This window comes from Pseudophryne corroboree, chromosome 1, assembly GCF_028390025.1.
Source record: "Pseudophryne corroboree isolate aPseCor3 chromosome 1, aPseCor3.hap2, whole genome shotgun sequence".
In the NCBI taxonomy this organism is placed as follows: domain Eukaryota; kingdom Metazoa; phylum Chordata; class Amphibia; order Anura; family Myobatrachidae; genus Pseudophryne; species Pseudophryne corroboree.
In genome coordinates, this window is record NC_086444.1 from 304,538,528 (window position 1) to 304,564,010 (window position 25,483).

General features: G+C 47.9%; 1 protein-coding gene across 11 annotated transcripts in view; it reads right to left on the reverse strand.

Moving 5' to 3' along the window:
* Nucleotides 1-4,489: 4,489 nt before the first annotated feature.
* KDM2B (lysine demethylase 2B) overlaps nucleotides 4,490-25,483 on the reverse strand; it is a 473,004-nt gene continuing 452,010 nt past the window's right edge. For all 11 annotated transcript variants that reach the window (XM_063964438.1, XM_063964435.1, XM_063964434.1 and 8 more), the window contains 2 exons: nucleotides 7,056-7,274; nucleotides 4,490-5,824 (listed from right to left, as the gene is read on the reverse strand). In XM_063964438.1, coding sequence (XP_063820508.1) covers nucleotides 5,643-5,824; nucleotides 7,056-7,274 — 401 coding nt within the window. In that variant the 3' untranslated portion in view covers nucleotides 4,490-5,642. The remainder of the gene's footprint in view (nucleotides 5,825-7,055; nucleotides 7,275-25,483) is intronic.

Consider the following 25,483-nt stretch of genomic DNA (forward strand, 5'->3'; position numbering starts at 1 on the left):
AGGTGTTTCTCCCGGAGGAGAAAGCCAGGGAGTTATCCGAACTAGTCAGAAAGCTCCTAAAACCAGGCCAAGTCTCAGTGCATCAATGCACAAGGGTTCTGGGAAAAATGGTGGCTTCTTACGAAGCAATCCCATTCGGCAGATTCCACGCAAGAACCTTCCAGTGGGATCTGCTAGACAAATGGTCCGGGTCGCATCTTCAGATGCATCAGCGGATAATCTTGTCTCCAAGGACAAGAGTGTCTCTCCTGTGGTGGTTGCAGAGTGCTCATCTTCTAGAGGGCCGCAGATTCGGCATTCAGGACTGGGTCCTGGTAACCACGGATGCCAGCCTGAGAGGCTGGGGAGCAGTCACACAGGGAAGAAATTTCCAGGGCTTGTGGTCAAGCCTGGAGACATCACTTCACATAAATATCCTGGAGCTAAGAGCCATCTACAATGCTCTGAGCCTAGCAAGACCTCTGCTTCAAGGTCAGCCGGTGCTGATCCAGTCGGACAACATCACGGCAGTCGCCCACGTAAACAGACAGGGCGGCACAAGAAGAAGGAGGGCAATGACAGAAGTTGCAAGGATTCTTCGCTGGGCAGAAAATCATGTGATAGCACTGTCAGCAGTGTTCATTCCGGGAGTGGACAACTGGGAAAGCAGACTTCCTCAGCAGACACGACCTCCACCCGGGGGAGTGGGGACTTCACCCAGAAGTCTTCCACATGATTGTGAACCGTTGGGAAAAACCAAAAGGTGGACATGATGGCGTCCCGCCTCAACAAAAAACTAGACAGGTATTGCGCCAGGTCGAGGGACCCTCAGGCAATAGCTGTGGACGCTCTGGTAACACCATGGGTGTACCAGTCAGTGTATGTGTTCCCTCCTCTGCCTCTCATACCCAAGGTACTGAGGATCATAAGAAGGAGAGGAGTAAGGACTATACTCGTGGCTCCGGATTGGCCAAGAAGGACTTGGTACCCGGAACTTCAAGAGATGCTCACAGAGGACCCGTGGCCTCTACCTCTAAGAAAGGACCTGCTCCAGCAGGGACCCTGTCTGTTCCAAGACTTACCGCGGCTGCGTTTGACGGCATGGCGGTTGAACGCCGGATCCTGAAGGAAAAAGGCATTCCGGATGAAGTCATCCCTACCCTGATCAAAGCCAGGAAGGATGTAACCGTACAACATTATCACCGTATTTGGCGTAAATATGTTGCGTGGTGCGAGGCCAGGAAGGCCCCTACAGAGGAATTTCAACTGGGTCGTTTCCTGCAAACAGGACTGTCTATGGGCCTAAAATTAGGGTCCATTAAGGTTCAAATTTCGGCCCTGTCGATTTTCTTTCAAAAAGAACTGGCTTCAGTTCCTGAAGTACAGACGTTTGTCAAGGGGGTACTGCATATACAGCCTCCTTTTGTGCCTCCAGTGGCACCTTGGGATCTCAATGTAGTTCTGGGATTCCTAAAATCACATTGGTTTGAACCACTTTCCACTGTGGACTTAAAATATCTCACATGGAAGGTGGTAATGCTGTTAGCCCTGGCTTCAGCCAGGCGTGTCTCAGAATTGGCGGCTTTATCCTATAAAGGCCCTTACCTAATTTTTCATACGGACAGGGCAGAATTGAGAACTCGTCCTCAATTTCTCCCTAAGGTGGTTTCAGCATTCCACTTGAACCAGCCTATTGTGGTGCCTGCGGCTACTAGGGACTTGGAGGACTCCAAGTTGCTGGACGTAGCCAGGGCCCTGAAAATATATGTTTCCAGGACGGCTGGAGTCAGAAAATCTGACTCGCTGTTTATCCTGTATGCACCCAACAAGCTGGGTGCTCCTGCTTCTAAGCAGACTATTGCTCGTTGGATTTGTAGTACAATTCAGCTTGCACATTCTGTGGCAGGCCTGCCACAGCCAAAATCTGTAAAAGCCCATTCCACAAGGAAAGTGGGCTCATCTTGGGCGGCTGCCCGAGGGGTCTCGGCTTTACAACTTTGCCGAGCAGCTACTTGGTCAGGGGCAAACACGTTTGCTAAATTCTACAAATTTGATACCCTGGCTGAGGACGACCTGGAGTTCTCTCATTCGGTGCTGCAGAGTCATCCGCACTCTCCCGCCCGTTTGGGAGCTTTGGTATAATCCCCATGGTCCTTACGGAGTTCCCAGCATCCACTAGGACGTCAGAGAAAATAAGAATTTACTTACTGATAATTCTATTTCTCGTAGTCCGTAGTGGATGCTGGGCGCCCATCCCAAGTGCGGATTGTCTGCAATACTTGTACATAGTTATTGTAACAAAAATCGGGTTATTATTGTTGTGAGCCATCTTTTCAGAGGCTCCTCTGTTATCATGCTGTTAACTGGGTTCAGATCACAGGTTGTACGGTGTGATTGGTGTGGCTGGTATGAGTCTTACCCGGGATTCAAAATCCTTCCTTATTGTGTACGCTCGTCCGGGCACAGTATCCTAACTGAGGCTTGGAGGAGGGTCATAGGGGGAGGAGCCAGTGCACACCAGGTAGTCCTAAAGCTTTTACTTTTGTGCCCAGTCTCCTGCGGAGCCGCTATTCCCCATGGTCCTTACGGAGTTCCCAGCATCCACTACGGACTACGAGAAATAGAATTATCGGTAAGTAAATTCTTATTTTTTACCTGAGGGTGAATCGAGGGAGTATACTGTTATCCAGCCACAGCCCCATATCCATAGAAATATCATGCTAAAGTAGGGCAATTAGTAAACAATAACTGGCCACTTCTTAATTGTATGTGCTGCCGAAGCGCCCTCTCTATTAGTGGCCACTACAGTTACTATGGACCTACCCTCAGGTCTGAACCGGTGTGTTTATCACGACCCCTCCTGTTGTATGGGATCAATAGAACACTGGACATAAGGGGGGTACACCCCTAGAGATGTGTGCTGAGCAAGGGGCGCTCACTTCACACAGCGCTGAACTGAGCGACCTGCTAGATTGAACCTGCATGCAGGCTCAATCTAGCACCGGCGATAGAGATGCGGCTATCGCTGGGGGGAATACATACAAGAGATCCGTGCTTAACTTCTAAGCAATCTAGTCAGATTGCTTAGATTTTAAGCATGGATCTCTCAGTGTGTACCCCCCTTAACTCACATGTTGTTATCAGCTTCTATTGTCTGCTGCAAGACACAGTTTACATATGATAACATGCAGAAAAGACACAAGACCTCCTAGCAAGCAGAGGTCCCCTTGCCTATTCTAGCGCCGCTAGAGGGACAACCCTTTAACGATGCGCGGCATCCACTCACTCCCGCTACCTATCACCGGCCCGGAACCGGCTCCCGGAAGCGCACCTGCTTCTAGTACAGTAGCGGCGTGCCGCTGATTCTGCACCCGCCCTGGACATTCTCAACACTGCAGATCATTTACAAAGAGGAGATGCTTAATGTGATGGCTAATGGCGCCAGCGTTTAACCGGGTCCCGCTATCGCTTAAGCAGACAGCGTGTGTACCTGAGGTAGGAAGGTTGGGGCAGTCGCTGTGAGTGGGAGCTGCTGCGGAGGGGAAACAGAGCACATGACTGTGGCTTTTCTCCTCTTTATGTTAAATAGCCGCCCTGCAGATCCAGGAGCCCTGCTAACAGAAATACTCGGTTATACATACTACTCTTTAGTCTACAGCCATGGGCTGCTTGGGGCTCCATCTCGGTAGGTCACGGATGTCCCTGCAGCCAAACTCCGCAGAGTGGGACGGAGTCCACCCGGCAGCTCCCCCGTAGCAGCAAACTGCCAGAAGTTGAACTGTTGAAGTTTTAGTTAAATTAAGAAAATAATAAAATATCTCTGGAGCTCCAGAGGAAAAGTGACCGGCTCTCCCGGGTACATTTCTTAAACTGGTCTGGGAAGGGGTATAGAGGGGGAGGAGCCAGTCACACACATTAAAAATGTTAAAGTGCCGGCTCACCTGATCACCCCATCTATACCCATAGCACTGAACTCCAGCGTCCCTATGTATGATAGAGAAATATCTATATTTGCTTCAATTTAGACAAACTGGCACTGTAGTAAAGGTGCCATATTAGCTCACCACTTACACATAATGCTATATAAGCACTGCAGAACAAGGAGTAAAGGCTACAAGCAATGTTTCGAACTGTACCTTAGAAGTGGATATGTGCAGGACTGCCTTTGGGGGATGGGGGAGGGTTATGGGAGGGGTACTAGGCAATGACTGTATATGAATATTATCATACACGCAGTGTTTAATAGGTTTATAAATCCTTTATAAAACAAATAAAAACTATTAATGAATAAAAATTATAATAAAAGAAGTGGTAAATGAGGGTAGGGAATGACACACCCCATGTATGGGCAAGACACCTCCTGGGTGGCAAAGTGGGGTCCTTACCTATTAGGTCGGTCAAATTATTTTTTCCCTTTTTTTTTGTATTTGTTTATATTATTACAAAACCTTTGCACTTTGCCATAATAATAATTGGCTATAATGTCAACACTGAAATGAAACACAAGTGGTTTAGTAAAAGATTTTAATAAATGTGTCCATAAATAAACATGATACACTTTAATTCCAACAATGTTACTTACATTAAAAAAAGTATACATCTGACTCCAAGGTGTAGGAGTGGAATAGATTTGCAATGCATTGGTGTAAATGCATTTACTTAGTCTCCTATACAGCGATAACCCCACTCTTAAATTCCAGTGCAAGGGGCATCTATTTTACAAAAGGAGATTTACAAGTGGTGTTTAAAGAAACCCAAGTTCTTCCTGGTAAATGAGCTGGCTCTATCTCATAACAATCTGCAGCCAGGTAACGGTGGTAAAACTTTTTTTTTTTTTTTTGAACAGTTAACACAAAGTCTAGGATTAATCTGGTTGGGGCATTCTACAAAAAGAAAAACACCTTACAACAATGGCACTTCTGAAGGCAAGTATGTTACAGGTGGGCCCTAACATTTGGACAAGTAGTCCAATGGCACATTAGTGGAGATTGCCTGATCGATTTGCCCTGCATCACTAAATATTCGTTCGAGAGGCCACAAAACTTCATGCTATGCTGGATCTTCATGTGCAGAAAGGATCTTTATCAAATTAATAAACATACATGTCTGCTCAGCATGCATATGTCCCATGTAAAAAGCCAAGTTAAACATGCTTGAGAAGTGGTCACACACAAAATATGGCCTCATAATGTAGTTTTAATTAACTGTACATGGAAAGATTGGCAGTTGTCCCTTAACCCGTGTCCCCAGAAAATTCCCACTGGTATCATACATTGCAAATATAACTTTCTAATAGTCGTATACAAAAATATTTCTGCATAATGTATGACAAATTCTTTTTCGCCAGATTTTGGAAGGCTTCTATGTTCTGCATGGTCCACTTCTAAAGACACACAAAGCTCATAAGTTGAACAGTGTAAGAGCCAATACAATAAATGTTACCAAGCACATGCCCTTTGATTGTGAAAAACATTGTCCTTGAAAGGTTAAACTTTTGTTCCAGTGTCAACCTTTTACAGCTGGTGTTTGTGGTGCTGGAGGAACCATTGGAGGACTTCTCAGCAGATCTGAGGCTGGTAAACCTCAAATTTCTTTGCTTTTAAGGCCAAAATTGTCTTTCAGGTGCAGCTTTAAAGGAAAATATTTTATACATTATTTTTAAATTAGCTGATCTTTTGCAGCAGCTTCTCCTCTATTTGTCCAAACTGTACAATTACAGACATTTCCGCTATGAATTGTTCGCAGCTTTCTTTAGTAACCTGTTTGCAGAATCTGAGGTCAATCAGACAAATGTTGCCACAGCGCTTGAAGTACGTCAGGCACAAATCTGTTACGTTATTGCAGTCTGGAAATAAAGACAGAATCAGAATGTCACTGGATAGTAACGAATAATCGTATTCATTTTTACAATTTGCAAATCAGGAATATAAGATATGACCCCCATTAAATCTTAAAGGGATGAGACAAATGTAGACGCTTTTACAATATATATATATATATATATATATATATATATATATATATATATAGAGGTTTAAGCCAGGCAGAGGTGTAGTACCTGGCAAGTGTTTGTGGCACTAGCTACAACACGGCTCAGCTTTGCTTTCTAGATTAGATTCGACTATGTCTAGAGAGCAACTTTGGGTCATAGCCATGGCTACTAAACTTTAATAAAATATATAAACACAAGGATGTAGAGCACAGAAATTATAATGTAAACAACAGGACATATCCAAGCTAATAAAGTAGTTATTCACTGTTGTTCACATTTTTTTGTTTACCAAATTCTCACTTGCACACAATAGACCAAATAGAGGGCGTGATTCAGAGCTGACCATAGATGTGCTAAAAATAGCAACTCTAGGATCACAATCTCTGGCATGCAGGGGGAAGCCCAGCACAGGGCTAGTCCACCCCGCATGTCAACCCCCCCCCCTTCCTCCCCACCCAGAGGTGCGAAAGCTCCGCATGGTGGCGATGTTTTCGCACACCGGCAATTATATCAAACAATGAAAACTTAACACACCATTATCAAAGTTAAGAAAACGAATTCTGAAAGTAGTCTTGGCCCTACGAAAATCCCAAATATTTGTGAAGGTCTGCTTAATTGGATCTATTAATACATTATGCAGGATCTGTTCAATTGGCTGTCATTCGGGATCCCGGCAGTCAGGATCTCAAAGCCGGAATCCCGCAAGCCAGCAAAGGAATACCGGCACACAGGGGCTATTTCCAGGACACCCACAGAGTGGGAATAGAACCTGTGGTGAGGGCAGCTCGCCACTGAGCCCGCAAGAGGACTCGTACTGCTCGCCCCGCTGCTGGCATTCTGCCGGGTGGGATGCCGCTGTCGGGATACGGGCTGCCCGGCGGGATTATGTATGTTATCCCATTATGCACAGTAATGTAAAACAAGAATCTTGTACTTTCCATTTATAGCGGTTACACAGTGCATTCACAGAAAGGAAATCATTTGTCATTTTTTTTTTTTATTCCAGCCACCGGAAGGATACATTTGTAATAATAATCTAATAACAAAACCTGTAAAATTTCCCTTGCTCTGCATCACTTGTTACCTGATAAATTAATTTCTGATAAAGAATCCCTGGTAGATGTTCCCACTGCAGTCAGCAGGTTAATAGACTGATCAGTAACATGGTTACAGTAACTCAGGTCCAGCTTGGCAAGAAGTGGCATGTGCCGAATCATGAGGCGTAGGGAGGCGTCTGTGAGGTCCAGTCCTGCTAGACGAAGTTCTGTAATATTCCTTAATTTGCTACGGTTGTCTATCTGACCTGCAGGAATTAAAATGTAATGGTTTGAAGAAAAGTTGGCATTCGTTAAGCTATCATTTCTGTATTTTACCCAATCATTATTTCATTGGTCAAAGGGACAGAAGTACTGTACAATAATCAAATGTTATTCAGAAGTGAAGAGATTACAACAGGCATTTCCAACCTCTGTCCTCAAGGCACACCAACAGTGCAGACTGGAATGCTATCCAGGCTTTAGCACATATGGTTAAATAAAAATAACTGAGGTAATAATTAAGTCATCTGTGCTCAAGCCTGGATATCACTAAAACCTGGACTGTTAGTGTGCCTGGAGGACTGAAGGTTGGGAATGGATGGATTGCAAAGTGTCAGTCTTACAGTGTAGGGCTGCTGCACTCCACAATAATGCAAATACAGATATTGCAAATGTACTTTTATGAGCGATTTTTCTGCACATAAAACCTGGTGCTGTAACTAGTGATCATGTTTCTGGTGACTGTACTGTGACACGCAGAGCACAAGGAGCTACAGAACAGTAGTGAATACACCCAGGGCTGATAAAGAGTTCAACTGAAGGCTATTTGCATATCCTGTATGGTTTCGCACTGCACATGCTTTGGAACCCAGCATAAACAACTACGGGTGAAGCCGAGCGTAAGTGGGCTGGAACAGAGCATTCTCTTGTGGTCTGAGAAGGCATCCTGGCCAGACCAATTCACACCGCGGCTCCGATCTGGGTTATTCCCGGGTCGGAGCTATTACACGGGGTGCAGTGTCAAGTCTTGCTGCCGGCGCTTGGAGAGATCATCTCCAAGCGCCGGGGATCTGGCTCTTCCTATACTGTGAACAGAACAGGATCGGGTCAGATTATTCACACTGCCCCTTTACACGGGTTGTTACCGTGTTCAATCCAGGTTGCCACTGGGTTGCACCCCAAGCTGGGACTCGGTTGGGCAATAACCAGAGTCGAAGAGGCAGTGTGGAAGAGGTGTAAGGATAGGGCTACTGCAAGTGTGTCCTGACAATGGGGGTCATTCCGAGTTGATCGCACGTAGCAACTTTTTGCTGCTTGTGTGATCAACTAGACGCCGCCTATGGGGGAGTGTATTTTAGCATAGCAGGGCTGCGATCGCTTGTGCAGTCCTGATATGCAACAAAAGTTTTGTGCAGAACAAGACCAGCCTTGCACCTACTTACCCAGTGCGACGGATCCAGCGATGAAGGTCCCGGAATTGGCGTCAGACATCCGACCTCCAAACACCTGCGTTCGGATCTCCACACCTGGAAACCGGTGAGTATTCGCCCCGGAACGCCTCCTCGCTGTCAATTTTCTTGCAATCGCGCTAGTGATCACTTTCTTCTTTCTTCTGGTCGTTGCTTGGTGACGGCTGTTGCTGGGCATCAACTCGCATGCGCATTGTGGGCGCCGCGCATTTCTGACCCGTTCGCACCACAGCGATGAACCGCTGCGTGCGAACGGGTCGGAATGACCCCCAATGACTGCTATGAAACCAAGCATGTGGATAAGGTCAGACTGGCCAAAGACATGTGTATACCCATGTATAAGGGAACAATAAACCTGTTTAGTTCTGTATCAATGCATGGGCAATTCTGTCAATTCTGTGTGTAAAGTAATTACTTTAATAAGTCTATCCTAACGCATCCTCCATTAATGCATAGGAACATATCTGCAGTGATTTTTATCAACTTCAATTACAGGAGCATAACAGGCCTAAGGAGTCACCACAAAAATAGACTGAAGGACACTCTCCACTCTCTAATCTGCCCATTCTTTAAGGGGGTGTAGTATGGTATGCCGGCGGCCGGGCTCCCGGCGACCAGCATACCGGCGCCGGGAGCCCGACCGCCAGCATACCGACAGTGTGGCGAGCGCAAGAGAGCCACTTGCGGGCTCGCTAAGCGCGCCACGCCATTTTATTCTCCCTCCAGGGTGGTCGTGGACCCCCACGAGGGAGAATAGCTGTCGGTATGCCGGGTGTCGGGATCCCGGCGCCGGTATACTGTGCGCCGGGATCCCGACATTCGGCATACGGAAGACCACCCGTTTAAGGCAGGACCAAAATTGGGAATAGTGGCAGACTTTGGCAATCTCAAAAAGGAGATTGCAGAGGAGATTCCCACTGAGGCTAAGGGGACAAAAGTCTGTGGGGGACTTGGAACTTAGTCCAGCTTCACCCATACCTGGGAAATCAGATCTGGAGAAGAAAAAAAATGAAACCAGACGCTTCACTGAACAATTTAACCAAGAAGCATTGGTAACCTCCAGAATTTCAGTTTCCAGAACGTCCACCAAATGAAGACTTCTCCCCACCGCCAACACTAAGGCCTTATCATCAAACTCAGAGGAAACCTAACCGTTCTCACGGGATGAAGCGCTAGAGGCCTGAAGCATAGCAACACTTAGGGTACCCACACATGGTGCTATTTGTGCTAGGTGCGATGTGAGCCTATACAATGAACTACATCCAATTTTGAATACACTACAATGCACACAATGCAAAAATACCTGCCTGCACATACTATTTTGCCTTGACATATGGACTAGTCGGGAGTGCGCATCGCAAGGGACAATACATACGGTGCGATTTGAACTAGGACTTGATGCTATTTGAACTAAAAAGATCACATAGCATATGAGAATCGCACAGTGTGTGGGCACCACTGCACTTGCACAAAATACAGGGATCATGGAAAAGAAAACTTTTTTTATGGGGCACTCTTACAAATACAGGTTGAGTATCCCATATCCAAATATTCCGAAATACGGAATATTCCGAAATACGGAATTTTTTGAGCGAGACTGAGATAGTGAAACCTTTGTTTTTTGATGGCTCAATTTACACAAACTTTGTTTAATACACAAAGTTATTGAACATAATGTATTAAATGACCTTCAGGCTGTGTGTATAAGGTGTATATGAAACATAAATGAATTGTATGTATGTACACACACTTTGTTTAATGCAAGAAGTTATTAAAAATATTGACTAAAATCACCTTCAGGCTGTGTGAATAAGGTGTATATGAAACATAAATGCATTCTGTGCTTAGACTTGGGTCCCATCACCATGATATCTCATTATGGTATGCAATTATTCCAAAATACGGAAAAATCCGATATCCAAAATACTTCTGGTCCCAAGCATTTTGGATAAGGGATACTCAACCTGTATATAAAAATAGGATTTTAGTTACCTACCGGTAAATCCTTTTCTCGTAGTCCATAGAGGATGCTGGGGTCCACATTAGTACCATGGGGTATAGATGGGTCCACCAGGAGCCATTGGAGACTTTAAGAGTGTGGGCTGGCTCCTCCCCCTATGCCCCCTCCTACCAGACTCAGTCTAGAAACTGTGCCCGAGGAGACGGGCATCTTCGAGAGAAGGATTTAACAGATAGTGGCGAGATTCAGACCAGCTCACACATATAAGGCACATCAAGCTAACTTAGCTTGAAAACTCAGCAACCGCTGAAACATTACTTACCAAGTAACAATGCAGTCCTCAACTAAAACAAAGTTGTACTGAACCAAAAAACTATAGCAGGAAAACGAAGCGCTGGGCAGGCGCTCAGCATCCTCTACGGACTACGAGAAAAGGATATACCGGTAGGTAACCAAAATCCTATTTTCTCTTACGTCCTAGAGGAAGATACGCGTACAAAGCCCTTCTTGGCCAGTCTGGAGCAATGAGGATCGCTTGAACTCTTGTTCTCCTTGTGAGCTTTAGAACTCTTGGGATGAGTGGAAGTGGAGGAAACACGTACACCGACTGGAACACCCACGGAGTCACTAGGGCGTCCACCGCCACTGCTTGCGGGTCCCTCGACCTGGAACAATACCGCCGAAGCTTCTTGTTGAGACGAGAGGCCATCATGTCGATCTGGGGTACGCCCCAAAGATCTGTTACCTCCTTGAACACCTCCGGATGGAGACCCCACTCCCCTGGATGGAGATCGTGTCTGCTGAGGAAGTCCGCTTCCCAGTTGTCTACTCACGAAATGAAGATTGCGGACAGCACCAACGCGTTTTTCTGCCCATAGGATGATTCTTGTTACCTCTGACATTGCAGCTCTGCTCTTCGTTCCGCCCTGTCGGTTTATGTAAGCTACTGTTGTCACATTGTCCGACTGTACTTAACGGCCCGATTTCTCAGAAGGTGGGCCGCTTAAAGAAGACCGTTGTAGATGGCTCTTAGTTCCAGAATGTTTATCGTCAGGCCGGCTTCCAGACTTGACCACCTTCCTTGGAAGGATTCCCTTTGAGTGACTGCGCCCCAGCCCCGGAGGAGACTTGCATCCATGGTTAGAAGGACCCAGTCCTGAATCCCGAACCTGCGGCCCTCCAGAAGGTGAGGCAGTTACAGCCACCAGAGGAGGGAAATCCTGGCCTTTGGTGACAGACGTATTCTCTGGTGCATGTGTAGATGGGATCCCGACCACTTGTACAGGAGATCCAGTTGGAAGGACCGAGCGTGAAACCTCCCGTACTGCAGTGCCTCGTAAGAGGCGACCATCTTTCCCAGAAGGCGAATGCACTGATGAACCAACACCCGGGTTGGCTTCAGGACATCCCGGACCATTGTTTGTATCACCAACGCTTTTTCCTCTGGAAGAAACACCCTCTGCACTTCTGTGTCGAGGATCATTCCCAGAAAGGACAACCTCCTGATTGGTTCCAAATGTGATTTTGGAAGATTCAAGATCCAGCCATGTTCCCTGAGAAGCTGGGTCGTGCGAGCAATGGACCTTAACAGCTTCTCCTTGGACAATGCTTTTATCAGCAGATTGTCCAGATATGGAATTATGTTCACCCCCTGTCTGCGAAGGAGACCCATAATTTCCGCCATCACCTTGGTGAATACCCTCGGTGCTGTGGAGAGGCCGAATGGCAGGGCCTGGAACTGAAAATGACAGTGCGAATCGAAGATAAGCTTGATGTGGCAGCCAAATCGGAATGTGGAGGTAGGCATCCTTGATATCCAGGGATACCAAGAATTCCCACTCCTCCAGAGCTGATCTCACTGCCCTCAGAGACTCCATTTTGAACTTACCTCCCTCAGAAAGGGGTTTAGTGATTTTAAGTTCAGAATGGGCATGGCCGAACCATTCGGTTTCGGTACCACGGAAAGGTTTGAATAGTAACCTTTGTTTTGCATATGAGGTGGTACTGGCACAATAACCTGCGCCTCCACCAACTTCTGGACGGCTTCTTGCAGGACAGTCCTGTCCGCCTGATTTGAAAAATTGGTGAGGAGGGAGATTTTGAAATTCCAGCCTGTACCCCTGAGACACAATATCTTGCACCCAGGGGTCCAGGCCGGATGACACCCAGACATGACTGAAATGCCTGAATCTCGCTCCCACCGGCCCCACCTCCGGGGTGTATCATCCACCGTCATGCGGAGGACTTTGGTGTACCTGAAACAGTTTTCTGTTCTTGGGAACCTGCAGCCGCAGGTTTCTTGGACTTGGGCCGACCTCTCCGAAAGAAGGTGTTGTACGGTTTGGCCTTTCTGGGCTTGGGAAACCGAAAGGACTATGATGTAGCAGAAGAAAAGGGTTTCTTCGGAGCAGGTGTAGCTGAGGGAAGAAAGGGTGACTTACCAGCCGTAGAGATCCACGCATTTATCGCTTCCCCAAAGAGAGCCTGACCTGTGTAGGGTAGGGTTCTCCACACTTCTCCTGGATTCGCGTTGGCAGACCACTGGCGCAACCACAGTCCTCAACGAGCTGATACAGACATGAAAAAAAATCCTGCAGCCATGGTACCCAGGTCTTTCATGGATTCTACCAGAAATCCTGCCGAATCCTGAATGTTATGTAAAAACAATTCAACGTCACATTTCTCCATAGTATCCAAATCTTCAAGTAACGTGCCTGACCACTTTACTATAGCTGTGGCAATCCAAGCACTGGCAATAGTGGGACGTAGTATTGCCCCAGAAGCCCTGTACATGAATTTGAGCGTATTATCAATTTTACGATCAGCCGGCTCTTTCAAGGCGGTGGATCCTGGAACAAGTAAAACCACCTTTTTTGAGAGTTTGGATACTGACGCGTCAACAATAGGCGGGTTTTCCCATTTTTTCCTACCCTCTACCGGGAAAGGAAACGCTACCAGAACCCTTTTAGGTATCTGGAATTTTTTTATCTGGGTTTTCCCAAGCCTCTTCAAAAATAGCATTTAATTCCTTTGACGCAGGGAAGGTTAGCAAGGATTTCTTATTTTCAGTGAAGTAAGCCTCCTCAACCTGCTCAGGTGTTGTATCAGCAATATTCAACACATCCCTAATAGCCTCTATCATCAACTGCACCCATTTAGCAAGAGATGCTGCTCCCCGCAACACATCCCCATCACCGCCTGTAGTATCAGAATCGGTATCATCCTGCATGATCTGTGCAAGAGCATGTGAATATACAGCTCCCGGGGAGCCCTGATGTACCAGAACTGGGCCAGACTACCACAGAGTTCTGTAAAGCCTGAGTTGCAGATTCATTTTGTGCAACCCTATTTGAAATCTGAGAAATCATAGATTTGATAGAGGATAACCACTCAGGCTCCCTTGCTGGTATCTGTGCTAAAACAGTGCAATCCTGATTACATGGAATGGGATCATCCTGAGAGGACATATCCTCTGCAGCATATGACACAGAGTCGCTGGACATTGTGTGTGGAGGGTCTGTGGTCTCCATTAAGCACACAGGGGAGGACAGACAGAGTTTCACTCCCAAGAATGGCAAGAGAGAGACAGAGATTGGAGCCAACCCACACACAGCGCTTTCAATATAAAGGGAGACCCCCTATCAGCGCTGACTGTGCACAGTCATTTTGCAGCCTCCCCCTTCCCTTCTACAACCCCCTGGTACCGTGAGAGATAGCTGGAGTTGCTGTTGAGGGACCTGCTCTTTCTAGACAGCGCTGTGCAGGCAGGAAAATGGCGCTGAACGCTGCTGGGTCCGCTCTGAGAAGCTCCGCCCCCAAAATGGCACCGTCTTCCCACTCTTCCTAGGATTATACTGGCATGAGGATTTATGCTATGTGACCAGTGTAGGGTGTAGGCACTGGCTCAGGGCGCCCCTCGCAGCGCCGCACTATGTACCGCTGAGCCTCTGGAGCGCAGTTAATACTGCGCTCCTGCCCTGATGCCGCCATCTTCACACCGGCCTCCCGCTTGCTGGGAGGGTGGGGGGGGGGGGGGGTAATTGTCGTTGACTCCCTCGCCACTGATCTTCAGCTCTGTAAGGGGGTGGCGGCATGCTGCCGGGGTGAGCGATCCCCTGTGGCAGGGAACAATCTATCCCCTCAGGAGCTCAATGTCCTGTCAGCGGAGATAGTGGCTCAGACTACTCCCCCCCTTAGTCCCACGAAGCCGGGAGGCTGTTGCCAGCAGCCTCCCTGTAAAATAATAAACTCTAAACTTAACTTTACTAGAGAAACTCTGGAGAGCTCCCCTAGCTGTGACTGGCTCCTCCGGGCACATTTTCTAAACTGAGTCTGGTAGGAGGGGCATAAAGGGAGGAGCCAGCCCACACTCTCAAACTCTTAAAGTGCCAATGGCTCCTGGTGGATCGGTCTATAACCCATGGTACTAATGTGGACCCCAGCATCCTCTAGGACATAAGAGAAACGTGACTATTATTAACAAAAAGTAGGACTCGCATAACAGACATGCACACAACATTCTGTATATGCGAGTCCTACCTTTTGTTAACAAAAGCTGCTTAAAATAGCCAGGACAATCAAAGATTTTTGCAAGGTGGCATCAATCATTGTATGTACAGATGAGGCTTGACCTAAAGCCCAAGCTGGCTACTCCTGAGTTGCTGCCACAGAAGCTGAAGGCTCCTGGCCAACAAAACTGGGGGGACTAGAAGCCAACCTTGAATTCCCTCCAGAGTAGGGATTCAAAGGGAGTTAATCCATGCATCCAGCCAAAGATGGTTCTTCCACCTCGGATGCAGTACATGGCATGAGAATCACCTGATTGTCCCACCGGCAGTTAAGGAAGTCAGTTGGGCCAAGTAACTGCCAGCATTTGCTCTTGTCTCACATGATAGAAATTCAAACAGCCAAAGTACAATAGCAGAACACAGTCAGAAAAAATAAGATTTTACTTACCGGTAAATCTATTTCTCGTAGTCCGTAGTGGATGCTGGGGACTCCGTAAGGACCATGTGGAATAGACGGGCTCCGCAGGAGACATGGGCACTTTAAGAAAGAATTTGGATTCTGGTGTGCTCTGGCTCCTCCCTCTATGTCCCTCCTCCAGACCTCAGTTAGAGAAACTGTGCCCGGAAGAGCTGACAGTACAAGGAAAGGATTTTGGGAATCCAGGGTAAGACTCATACCAGCCACACCAATCACACCGTATAACTTGTGATAACTTTACCCAGTTAACAGTATGAACAACAGAGCCTCAGATCAACCCTGATGCAACTATACATAGCCCTTATTTAAGCAACTACTATATACAAGCATTGCAGAAGAAGTCTGCACTTGGGACGGGCACCCAGCATCCACTACGGACTACGAGAAATAGATTTACCGGTAAGTAAAATCTTATTTTCTCTAACGTCCTAGTGGATGCTGGGGACTCCGTAAGGACCATGGGGATTATACCAAAGCTCCCAAACGGGCGGGAGAGTGCGGATGACTCTGCAGCACCGAATGAGCAAACACAAGGTCCTCCTCAGCCAGGGTATCAAACTTGTAGAACTTTGCAAAGGTGTTTGAACCTGACCAAGTAGCCGCTCGGCAAAGCTGTATTGCCGAGACCCCTCGGCCAGCCGCCCAAGAAGAGCCCACCTTCCTTGTGGAATGGGCCTTAACTGATTTAGGCAGCGGCAACCCTGCCGCAGAATGAGCCTGCTGGATCGTGTTACAGATCCAGTGAGCAATAGTTTGCTTTGAAGCAGGCGCCCCAAGCTTGTTGGAAGCATACAGGATAAACAAAGATTCTGTTTTCCTGACCTTAGCCGTTCTGGCTACATAAACCTTCAAAGCCCTGACCACATCCAGTGACTCGGAATCCTCCAAGTCAGTAGTAGCCACAGGCACCACAATAGGTTGGTTTATATAAAAGGATGAAACCACTTTCGGCAGAAATTGTGGACGGGTCCGCAATTCTGCTCTATCCGCATGGAAAACCAGATAGGGGCTTTTATGTGACAAAGCCGCCAACTCTGACACACGCCTAGCCGAAGCCAAGGCTAATAGCATGACCACCTTCCACGTGAGATATTTCAATTCCACCGTTTTGAGTGGTTCAAACCAGTGTGATTTCAGGAAACTCAACACCACGTTAAGATCCCAAGGTGCCACTGGAGGCACAAAAGGGGGCTGAATATGCAGCACTCCCTTTACAAATGTCTGAACTTCAGGCAGAGAAGCCAGTTCTTTTTGAAAGAAAATGGATAAGGCCGAAATCTGAACCTTAATGGAACCCAATTTAAAGGCCCAAATTCACTCCCGCCTGTAGGAAGTGAAGGAAACGGCCCAGCTGGAATTCCTCCGTAGGGGCATTCCTGGCCTCACACCAAGCCACATATTTTCGCCATATACAGTGATAATGATGAGCTGTCACATCCTTCCTAGCCTTTATCAGGGTAGGAATAACTTCATCCGGAATGCCTTTTTCTGCTAGGATCCGGCGTTCAACCGCCATGCCGTCAAACGCAGCCGCGTTAAGTCTTGGAACAGACAGGGCCCCTGTTGCAACAAGTCTTGTCTTAGAGGCAGAGGCCACGGGGCCTCTGTGAGCATTTCTTGCAGATCTGGATACAAAGTCCTTCTTGGCCAATCCAGAACAATGAGTATTGTTCTCACTCCTCTTTTTCTTATGATTCTCAGCACCTTGGGTATGAGAGGAAGAGGCGGAAATACATAGACTGACTGGAACACCCATGGTGTCACCAGTGCGTCCACAGCTATCGCCTGAGGGTCCCTTGACCTGGCGCAATATCTCTGTAGCTTTTTTTTGAGGCGGGATGCCATCATGTCCACCTGTGGCAGTTCCCACCGACTTGCAATCTGCGTGAAGACTTCTTGATGAAGTCCCCACTCTCCCAGGTGGAGGTCGTGCCTGCTGAGAAAGTCTGCTTCCCAGTTGTCCACTCCCGGAATGAACACTGCTGACAGTGCGCTTACGTGATTCTCCGCCCAGCGAAGAATTCTGGTGGCTTCTACCATCGCCACCCTGCTCCGTGTGCCGCCTTGGCGGTTTACATGAGCCACTGCGGTGATGTTGTCTGACTGAATCAGAACCGGTTGGTCGCGAAGCAGGGACTCCGCTTGACGTAGGGCGTTGTATAATGCCCTTAGTTCCAGGATGTTGATGTGAAGGCAAGTCTCCTGACTTGACCACAGCCCTTGGAAATTTCTTCCCTGTGTGACTGCCCCCCACCCTCGGAGGCTTGCATCCGTGGTCACAAGGACCCAGTCCTGAATGCCGAATCTGCGACCTTCGAAAAGGTGAGCACTCTGCAGCCACCACAGGAGAGACACCCTGGACCTGGGGGATAGGGTGATCAACCAATGCATCTGAAGATGTGATCCGGACCACTTGTCCAACAGATCCCATTGAAAGGTCCTTGCATGGAACCTGCCGAAGGGAATGGCCTCGTATGATGCCACAATCTTTCCCAGGACTCCTGTGCAGTGATGCACCGACACCAGTTTTGGTTTCAATAGGTCTCTGACCAGTGTCATGAGCTCCTGAGCCTTCTCCATCGGGAGATAAACCCTCTTCTGGTCTGTGTCCAGAATCATGCCCAGGAAAGGCAGACGAATCGTAGGAATCAACTGCGACTTTGGAATATTTAGAATCCAGCCGTGCTGTTGTAACACTTCCCGAGAGCGTGCTATGCTGTTCAGCAACTGCACTCTGGACCTCGCCTTTATGAGGAGATCGTCCAAGTATGGGATAATTGTGACCCCTTGCTTTCGCAGGAGCACCATCATTTCCGCCATTACTTTGGTAAATATTCTCGGTGCCGTGGAGAGACCAAACGGCAACGTCTGGAATTGGTAATGACAATCCTGTACCAAAAAATAAGAATTTACTTACCGATAATTCTATTTCTCATAGTCCGTAGTGGATGCTGGGACTCCGTCAGGACCATGGGGAATAGCGGGCTCCGCAGGAGACAGGGCACATCTAAATAAAGCTTTTAGGATCACATGGTGCGTACTGGCTCCTCCCCCTATGACCCTCCTCCAAGCCTCAGTTAGGTACTGTGCCCGGACGAGCGTACACAATAAGGAAGGATCTTGAATCCCGGGTAAGACTCATACCAGCCACACCAATCACACCGTACAACTTGTGATCTGAACCCAGTTAACAGTATGATAACAAAAAACGAAGTAGCCTCTGAAAAGATGGCTCACAACAATAGTAATAACCCGATCTTTGTAACAATAACTATGTACAAGTATTGCAGACAATCCGCACTTGGGATGGGCGCCCAGCATCCACTACGGACTATGAGAAATAGAATTATCGGTAAGTAAATTCTTATTTTCTCTAACGTCCTAGTGGATGCTGGGACTCCGTCAGGACCATGGGGATTATACCAAAGCTCCCAAACGGGCGGGAGAGTGCAGATGACTCTGCAGCACCGAATGAGAGAACTCCAGGTCCTCCTTAGCCAGAGTATCAAATTTGTAAAATTTTACAAACGTGTTCTCCCCTGACCACGTAGCTGCTCGGCAAAGTTGTAATGCCGAGACCCCTCGGGCAGCCGCCCAAGATGAGCCCACTTTCCTTGTGGAGTGGGCCTTTACAGATTTAGGCTGTGGCAGGCCTGCCACAGAATGTGCAAGTTGGATTGTGCTACAGATCCAACGTGCAATCGTCTGTTTAGACGCAGGAGCACCCATCTTGTTGGGTGCATACAATATAAACAACGAGTCAGATTTTCTGACTCCAGCTGTCCTTGAAATATATATTTTTAATGCTCTGACAACGTCCAGTAACTTGGAGTCCTCCAAGTCGCTAGTAGCCGCAGGCACCACAATAGGCTGGTTCAAGTGAAAAGCCGAAACCACCTTAGGGAGAAAATGAGGACGTGTCCGCAGTTCTGCCCTGTCCGAATGGAAAATCAGATATGGGCTTTTGTATGATAAAGCCGCCAACTCTGAAACTCTCCTGGCTGAAGCCAGGGCCAATAGCATGGTTACCTTCCATGTAAGGTATTTTAAATCTACCGATTTTAGAGGCTCAAACCAATGAGATTTGAGAAAATTCAAAACTACGTTCAAATCCCACGGTGCCACTGGAGGCACTATTGGGGGTTGTATATGTAGTACACCTTTGACAAAAGTTTGTACTTCAGGCACTGATGCCAATTCCTTCTGGAAGAAGATTGATAAGGCCGAAATTTGAACTTTAATGGACCCCAATTTTAGGCCCATAGACAATCCTGCTTGCAGGAAATGTAAGAATCGACCCAATTGAAATTCTTCCGTTGGAGCCTTCTTGGCCTCACACCACGCAACATATTTCCGCCAAATGCGGTGATAATGTTGTACAGTCACTTCCTTTCTAGCCTTAATCAAGGTAGGAATAACTTCCTCTGGAATGCCCTTTTCTTTTAGAATCCGGCGTTCAACCGCCATGCCGTCAAACGCAGACGCGGTAAGTCTTGGAACATACAAGGTCCCTGCTGAAGCAGATCCCTTCTTAGAGGTAGAGGCCACGGATCCTCCGTGAGCATCTCTTGAAGTTCCGGATACCAAGTTCTTCTTGGCCAGTCCGGAGCCACCAGTATTGTTCTTACTCCTCTTTTCCGTATAATTCTCAGTACCTTTGGTATGAGAGGCAGAGGAGGGAACACATACACTGACTGGTACACCCACGGTGTTACCAGAGCGTCCACAGCTATTGCCTGAGGGTCTCTTGACCTGGCGCAATATCTGTCCAATTTTTTGTTGAGGCGAGACGCCATCATGTCCACCTTTGGTTTTTTCCAACGGTTCACAATCATGTGGAAGACTTCTGGATGAAGTCCCCACTCTCCCGGGTGAAGGTCGTGTCTGCTGAGGAAGTCTGCTTCCCAGTTGTCCACTCCCGGGATGAACACTGCTGACAGTGCTATGACATGATTCTCCGCCCAGCGCAGAATCCTTGCAGCTTCTGTCATTGCTCTTCTGCTTCTCGTGCCGCCTTGTCGGTTTACGTGGGCGACTGCCGTGATGTTGTCCGACTGGATCAACACCGGCTGACCCTGAAGCAGCGATTTTGCCAGGCTTAGAGCATTGTAGATCGCTCTTAGCTCCAGTATATTTATGTTAGTGATGAGCGAGGTTCGGTTTTACTCGGTTTTACTCGGTTCTCAAAACGGCATCTTATTGGCTATCCAAAACACGTGACATCCGTGAGCCAATAAGATGCCGTTTTGAGAACCGAGTAAAACCGAGTAAAACCGAATCCGCTCATCACTAATTTATGTGAAGGGACGTCTCCAGGTTTGACCACACGCCCTGGAAGTTTCTTCCCTGTGTGACTGCTCCCCAGCCTCGTAGGCTGGCATCCGTAGTCACCAGGACCCAGTCCTGTATGCCGAATCTGCGGCCCTCTAACAGATGGGCACTCTGCAACCACCACAGGAGAGACAACCTTGTTCTTGGTGACAGTGTTATCCGCTGATGCATGTGCAGATGCGATCCGGACCATTTGTCCAGCAGATCCCACTGAAATGTCCGTGCATGGAATCTGCCGAATGGAATCGCTTCGTAAGAAGCCACCATCTTTCCCAGGACTCTTGTGCATTGATGTACTGACACAGTTCCTGGTTTTAGGAGGTTCCTGACAAGTTCGGATAACTCCCTTGCTTTCTCCTCCGGGAGAAACACCTTTTTCTGAACCGTGTCCAGAATCATTCCCAAGAACAGCAGACGAGTTGTCGGGGTCAATTGAGATTTTGGAAGATTCAGAATCCACCCGTGTTGCTGAAGCACTACCTGGGTTAGTGCTACACCGACTTCCAGCTGTTCTCTGGACTTTGCCCTTATCAGGAGATCGTCCAAGTAAGGGATAATTAATACGCCTTTTCTTCGTAGAAGAACCATCATTTCGGTCATTACCTTGGTAAAGACCCGAGGGGCCGTGGACAAACCAAACGGCAGCGTTTGAAACTGATAATGACAGTCTTGTATCATGAACCTGAGATACCCTTGGTGTGAGGGGTAAATTGGGACATGCAGATAAGCATCTTTTATGTCCAGGGACACCATGAAGTCCCCTTCTTCCAGATTCGCTATCACTGCTCTGAGTGACTCCATCTTGAACTTGAATTTCTGTATGTACAGGTTCAAGGATTTCAGGTTTAGAATAGGTCTTACCGAACCGTCCGGCTTCGGTACCACAAATAGTGTGGAATAATACCCCTTTCCCTGTTGTAGGAGGGGTACCTTGACTATCACCTGCTGAGAATACAGCTTGTGAATGGCTTCCAAAACCGACGTCCTTTCTGAGGGAGACGTTGGTAAAGCAGACTTTAGGAACCGGCGAGGGGGAGACCTTTCGAACTCCAACATGTAACCCTGAGATATTATCTGCAGGATCCACGGGTCCACTTGTGAGCGAGCCCACTGATTGCTGAAAATCTTGAGTCGACCCCCCACCGCTCCCGAGTCCGCTTGTAAAGCCCCAGCGTCATGCTGATGGCTTTGTAGAACCCGGGGCGGGCTTCTGGTCCTGGGCAGGGGCTGCTTGCTGCCCTCTCTTACCCTTTCCTCTGCCTCGCGGCAGATAAGACTGTCCTTTTGGTCGCTTGTTTTTATAGGAGCGAAAGGACTGCGGCTGAAAAGACGGTGTCTTTTTCTGTTGGGAGGGGGTCTGAGGTAAAAAAGTGGATTTGCCGGCAGTTGCCGTGGCCACCAGGTCCGAAAGACCGACCCCAAATAATTCCTCTCCTTTATATGGCAATACTTCCATATGCCTTTTGGAATCCGCATCACCTGACCACTGTCGCGTCCATAAACTTCTTCTGGCAGATATGGACATCGCGCTTACTCTTGATGCTAGAGTACAAATATCCCTCTGAGCATCTCGCATATAAAGAAAAGCATCCTTTAATTGCTCTAGAGTCAATAAAATACTGTCCCTATCCAGGGTATCAATATTTTCAGTCAGAGAATCCAACCACACTACCCCAGCACTGCACATCCAGGCTGAGGCTATTGCCGGTCGCAGTATAACACCAGTATGTGTGTATATACTCTTCAGTGTAGTTTCCAGCCTCCTATCTGCTGGATCCTTGAGGGCGGCCGTATCAGGAGACGGCAACGCCACTTGCTTTGATAAACGTGTGAGCGCCTTATCCACCCTAGGGGGTGTTTCCCAGCGCGCCCTAACCTCTGGTGGGAAAGGGTATAATGCCAATAACTTCTTGGAAATTAGCAGTTTTCTATCTGGGTTAACCCACGCTTCGTCACACACGTCATTCAATTCCTCTGATTCTGGAAAAGCTACAGGTAGTTTTTTCACCCCCCACATAATACCCCTTTTTGAGGTACCAGCAGTATCAGAGATCTGCAAAGCCTCCTTCATTGCCGTGATCATATAACGTGTGGCCCTATTGGAAAATACGTTTGTTTCTTCACCGTCGACACTAGATTCATCTGTGTCGGTACCCGTGTCGACTGACTGAGGTAAGGGACGTTTTACAGCCCCTGACGGTGTCTGAGACGCCTGAGCCGGTACTAACTGGTTTTCCGGCCGTCTCATTTCGTCAACTGACTTTTGTAATGTGCTAACATTATCACGTAATTCCATAACTAAAGCCATCCATTCCGGTGTCGACTCCCTAGGGGGTGACATCACCATTACCGGCAATTGCTCTGCCTCCACACCAACATCGTCCTCATACATGTCGACACACACGTACCGACACACAGCAGCCACACAGGGAATGCTCTAATCGAAGACAGGACCCTCTTAGCCCTTTGGGGAGACAGAGGGAGAGTTTGCCAGCACACACCAAAAACGCTATAAATGTATATAAACAACCCTAGAAGGTGTTGTTTTTGATATAAGCGCTTTTAATATATCAATATCGCCAAATTATGCCCCCCTTCTCTTTGTTACCCTGTTTCTGTAGTGCAGTGCAGGGGAGAGTCCTGGGAGCCTTCCTCACCAGCGGAGCTGAGCAGGAAAATGGCGCTGAGTGCTGAGGAGAATAAGCTCCGCCCCTTTTCCGGCGGGCTTTTCTCCCGGGTTTTAAGAAAACTGGCCTGGGTTAAATACATACATATAGCCTTAATGGCTATATGTGATGTATTTATTTTGCCACTAAAGGTATTTAATATTGCTGCCCAGGGCGCCCCCAGCAGCGCGCTGCACCCTCCGTGACTGAATCAGTGAGACGTGTAGCAACAATGGCGCACAGCTGCAGTGCTGTGCGCTACCTTCATGAAGACTGAGGAGTCTTCTGCCGCCTGCTTTCCGGACCTCCGTCTTCAGCGTCTTTAAGGGGGATCGGCGGCGCGGCTCCGGGACGAACCCCAGGAGGACCTGTGTTCCGACTCCCTCTGGAGCTAAGTGTCCAGTAGCCTAAGACTCCAATCCATCCTGCACGCAGGTGAGTTGGAAATCTCTCCCCTAAGTCCCTCGATGCAGTGATCCTGTTGCCAGCAGGATTCACTGAGATTTAAACCTAAAAAAACTTTTTCTAAGCAGCTCTTTAGGAGAGCCACCTAGATTGCACCCTTCTCGGACGGGCACAAAAACCTAACTGAGGCTTGGAGGAGGGTCATAGGGGGAGGAGCCAGTACGCACCATGTGATCCTAAAAGCTTTATTTAGATGTGCCCTGTCTCCTGCGGAGCCCGCTATTCCCCATGGTCCTGACGGAGTCCCAGCATCCACTAGGACGTTAGAGAAATCTGAGGTACGCCTGATGAGGTGGATAAATGGGGACATGAAGGTATGCATCCTTTATGTCCAGAGACACCATAAAATCCCCCCCTTCCAGGCTTGCGATGACCGCTCTGAGCGATTCCATCTTGAACTTGAACCTTTTCAGGTATATGTTCAGGGATTTTAAATTTAATATGGGTCTGACCGAACCGTCCGATTTCGGTACCACAAACATGGTCGAATAATAACCCTTTCCTTGTTGAAGGAGGGGAACCTTGACCACCACCTGCTGAAGATACAATTTGTGAATTGCAGCTAACACTATTTCCCTCTCTAAGGGGGAAGCTGGCAGGGCCGATTTGAGGTATCGGTGAGGGGGCATCTCTTCGAATTCCAGCTTGTATCCCTGAGACACAATCTCTATCGCCCAAGGATCCACCTGGGAGTGAACCCACTTGTGGCTGAAATTTCGGAGACGCGCCCCCACCGGGCCTAGCTCCGCCTGTGGAGCCCCAGCGTCATGCGGTGTATAAAGTGGAAGCCGGGGAGGACTTCTGTTCCTGGGAACTAGCTGTGTTGTGCAGCTTCCTTCCTCTGCCCCTGCCTCTGGCAAGAAAGGACGCACCTCGGACTTTCTTGCCTTTTTGTGATCGAAAGGACTGCATTTGGTAATACGGTGCTTTCTTAGGTTGTGAGGAAACATATGGCAAAAAATTTGACTTTCCAGCCGTAGCTGTGGAGACCAGGTCCGAGAGACCTTCCCCAAACAATTCCTCACCCTTGTAAGGTAAAACCTCCATGTGCCTTTTTGAGTCGGTATCACCTGTCCATTGCCGAGTCCACAGGACCCTTCTGGCAGAAATCGACATAGCATTTATTCTAGAACCCAGTAGACTAATGTCTCTTTGAGCATCTCTCATATATAGGACAGCGTCTTTTATATGCCCCAGGGTCATTAATATAGTATCCTTGTCTAAGGTATCAAGTTCCTCAGACAGGGTGTCCGTCCATGCTGCTACAGCACTACACACCCAGGCCGACGCGATCGCTGGCCTTAGTAAGGTACCTGAATGTGTATAAATGGACTTCAGGGTACCCTCCTGCTTTCTATCCGCAGCATCTTTGAGGGTAGCCGTATCCTGTGACGGCAGGGCTACCTTCTTGGATAAGCGTGTTAAAGTTTTGTCCACCCTAGGGGAGGATTCCCAGCGTAGCCTGTCCGTTGGCGGGAAAGGATACGCCATAAGCATCCGTTTGGAAATCTGCAGTTTTTTATCTGGAGATTCCCAAGCCTTTTCACATAACTCATTTAGCTCATGCGAAGGGGGAAAGGTCAACACCTGCCTTTTTT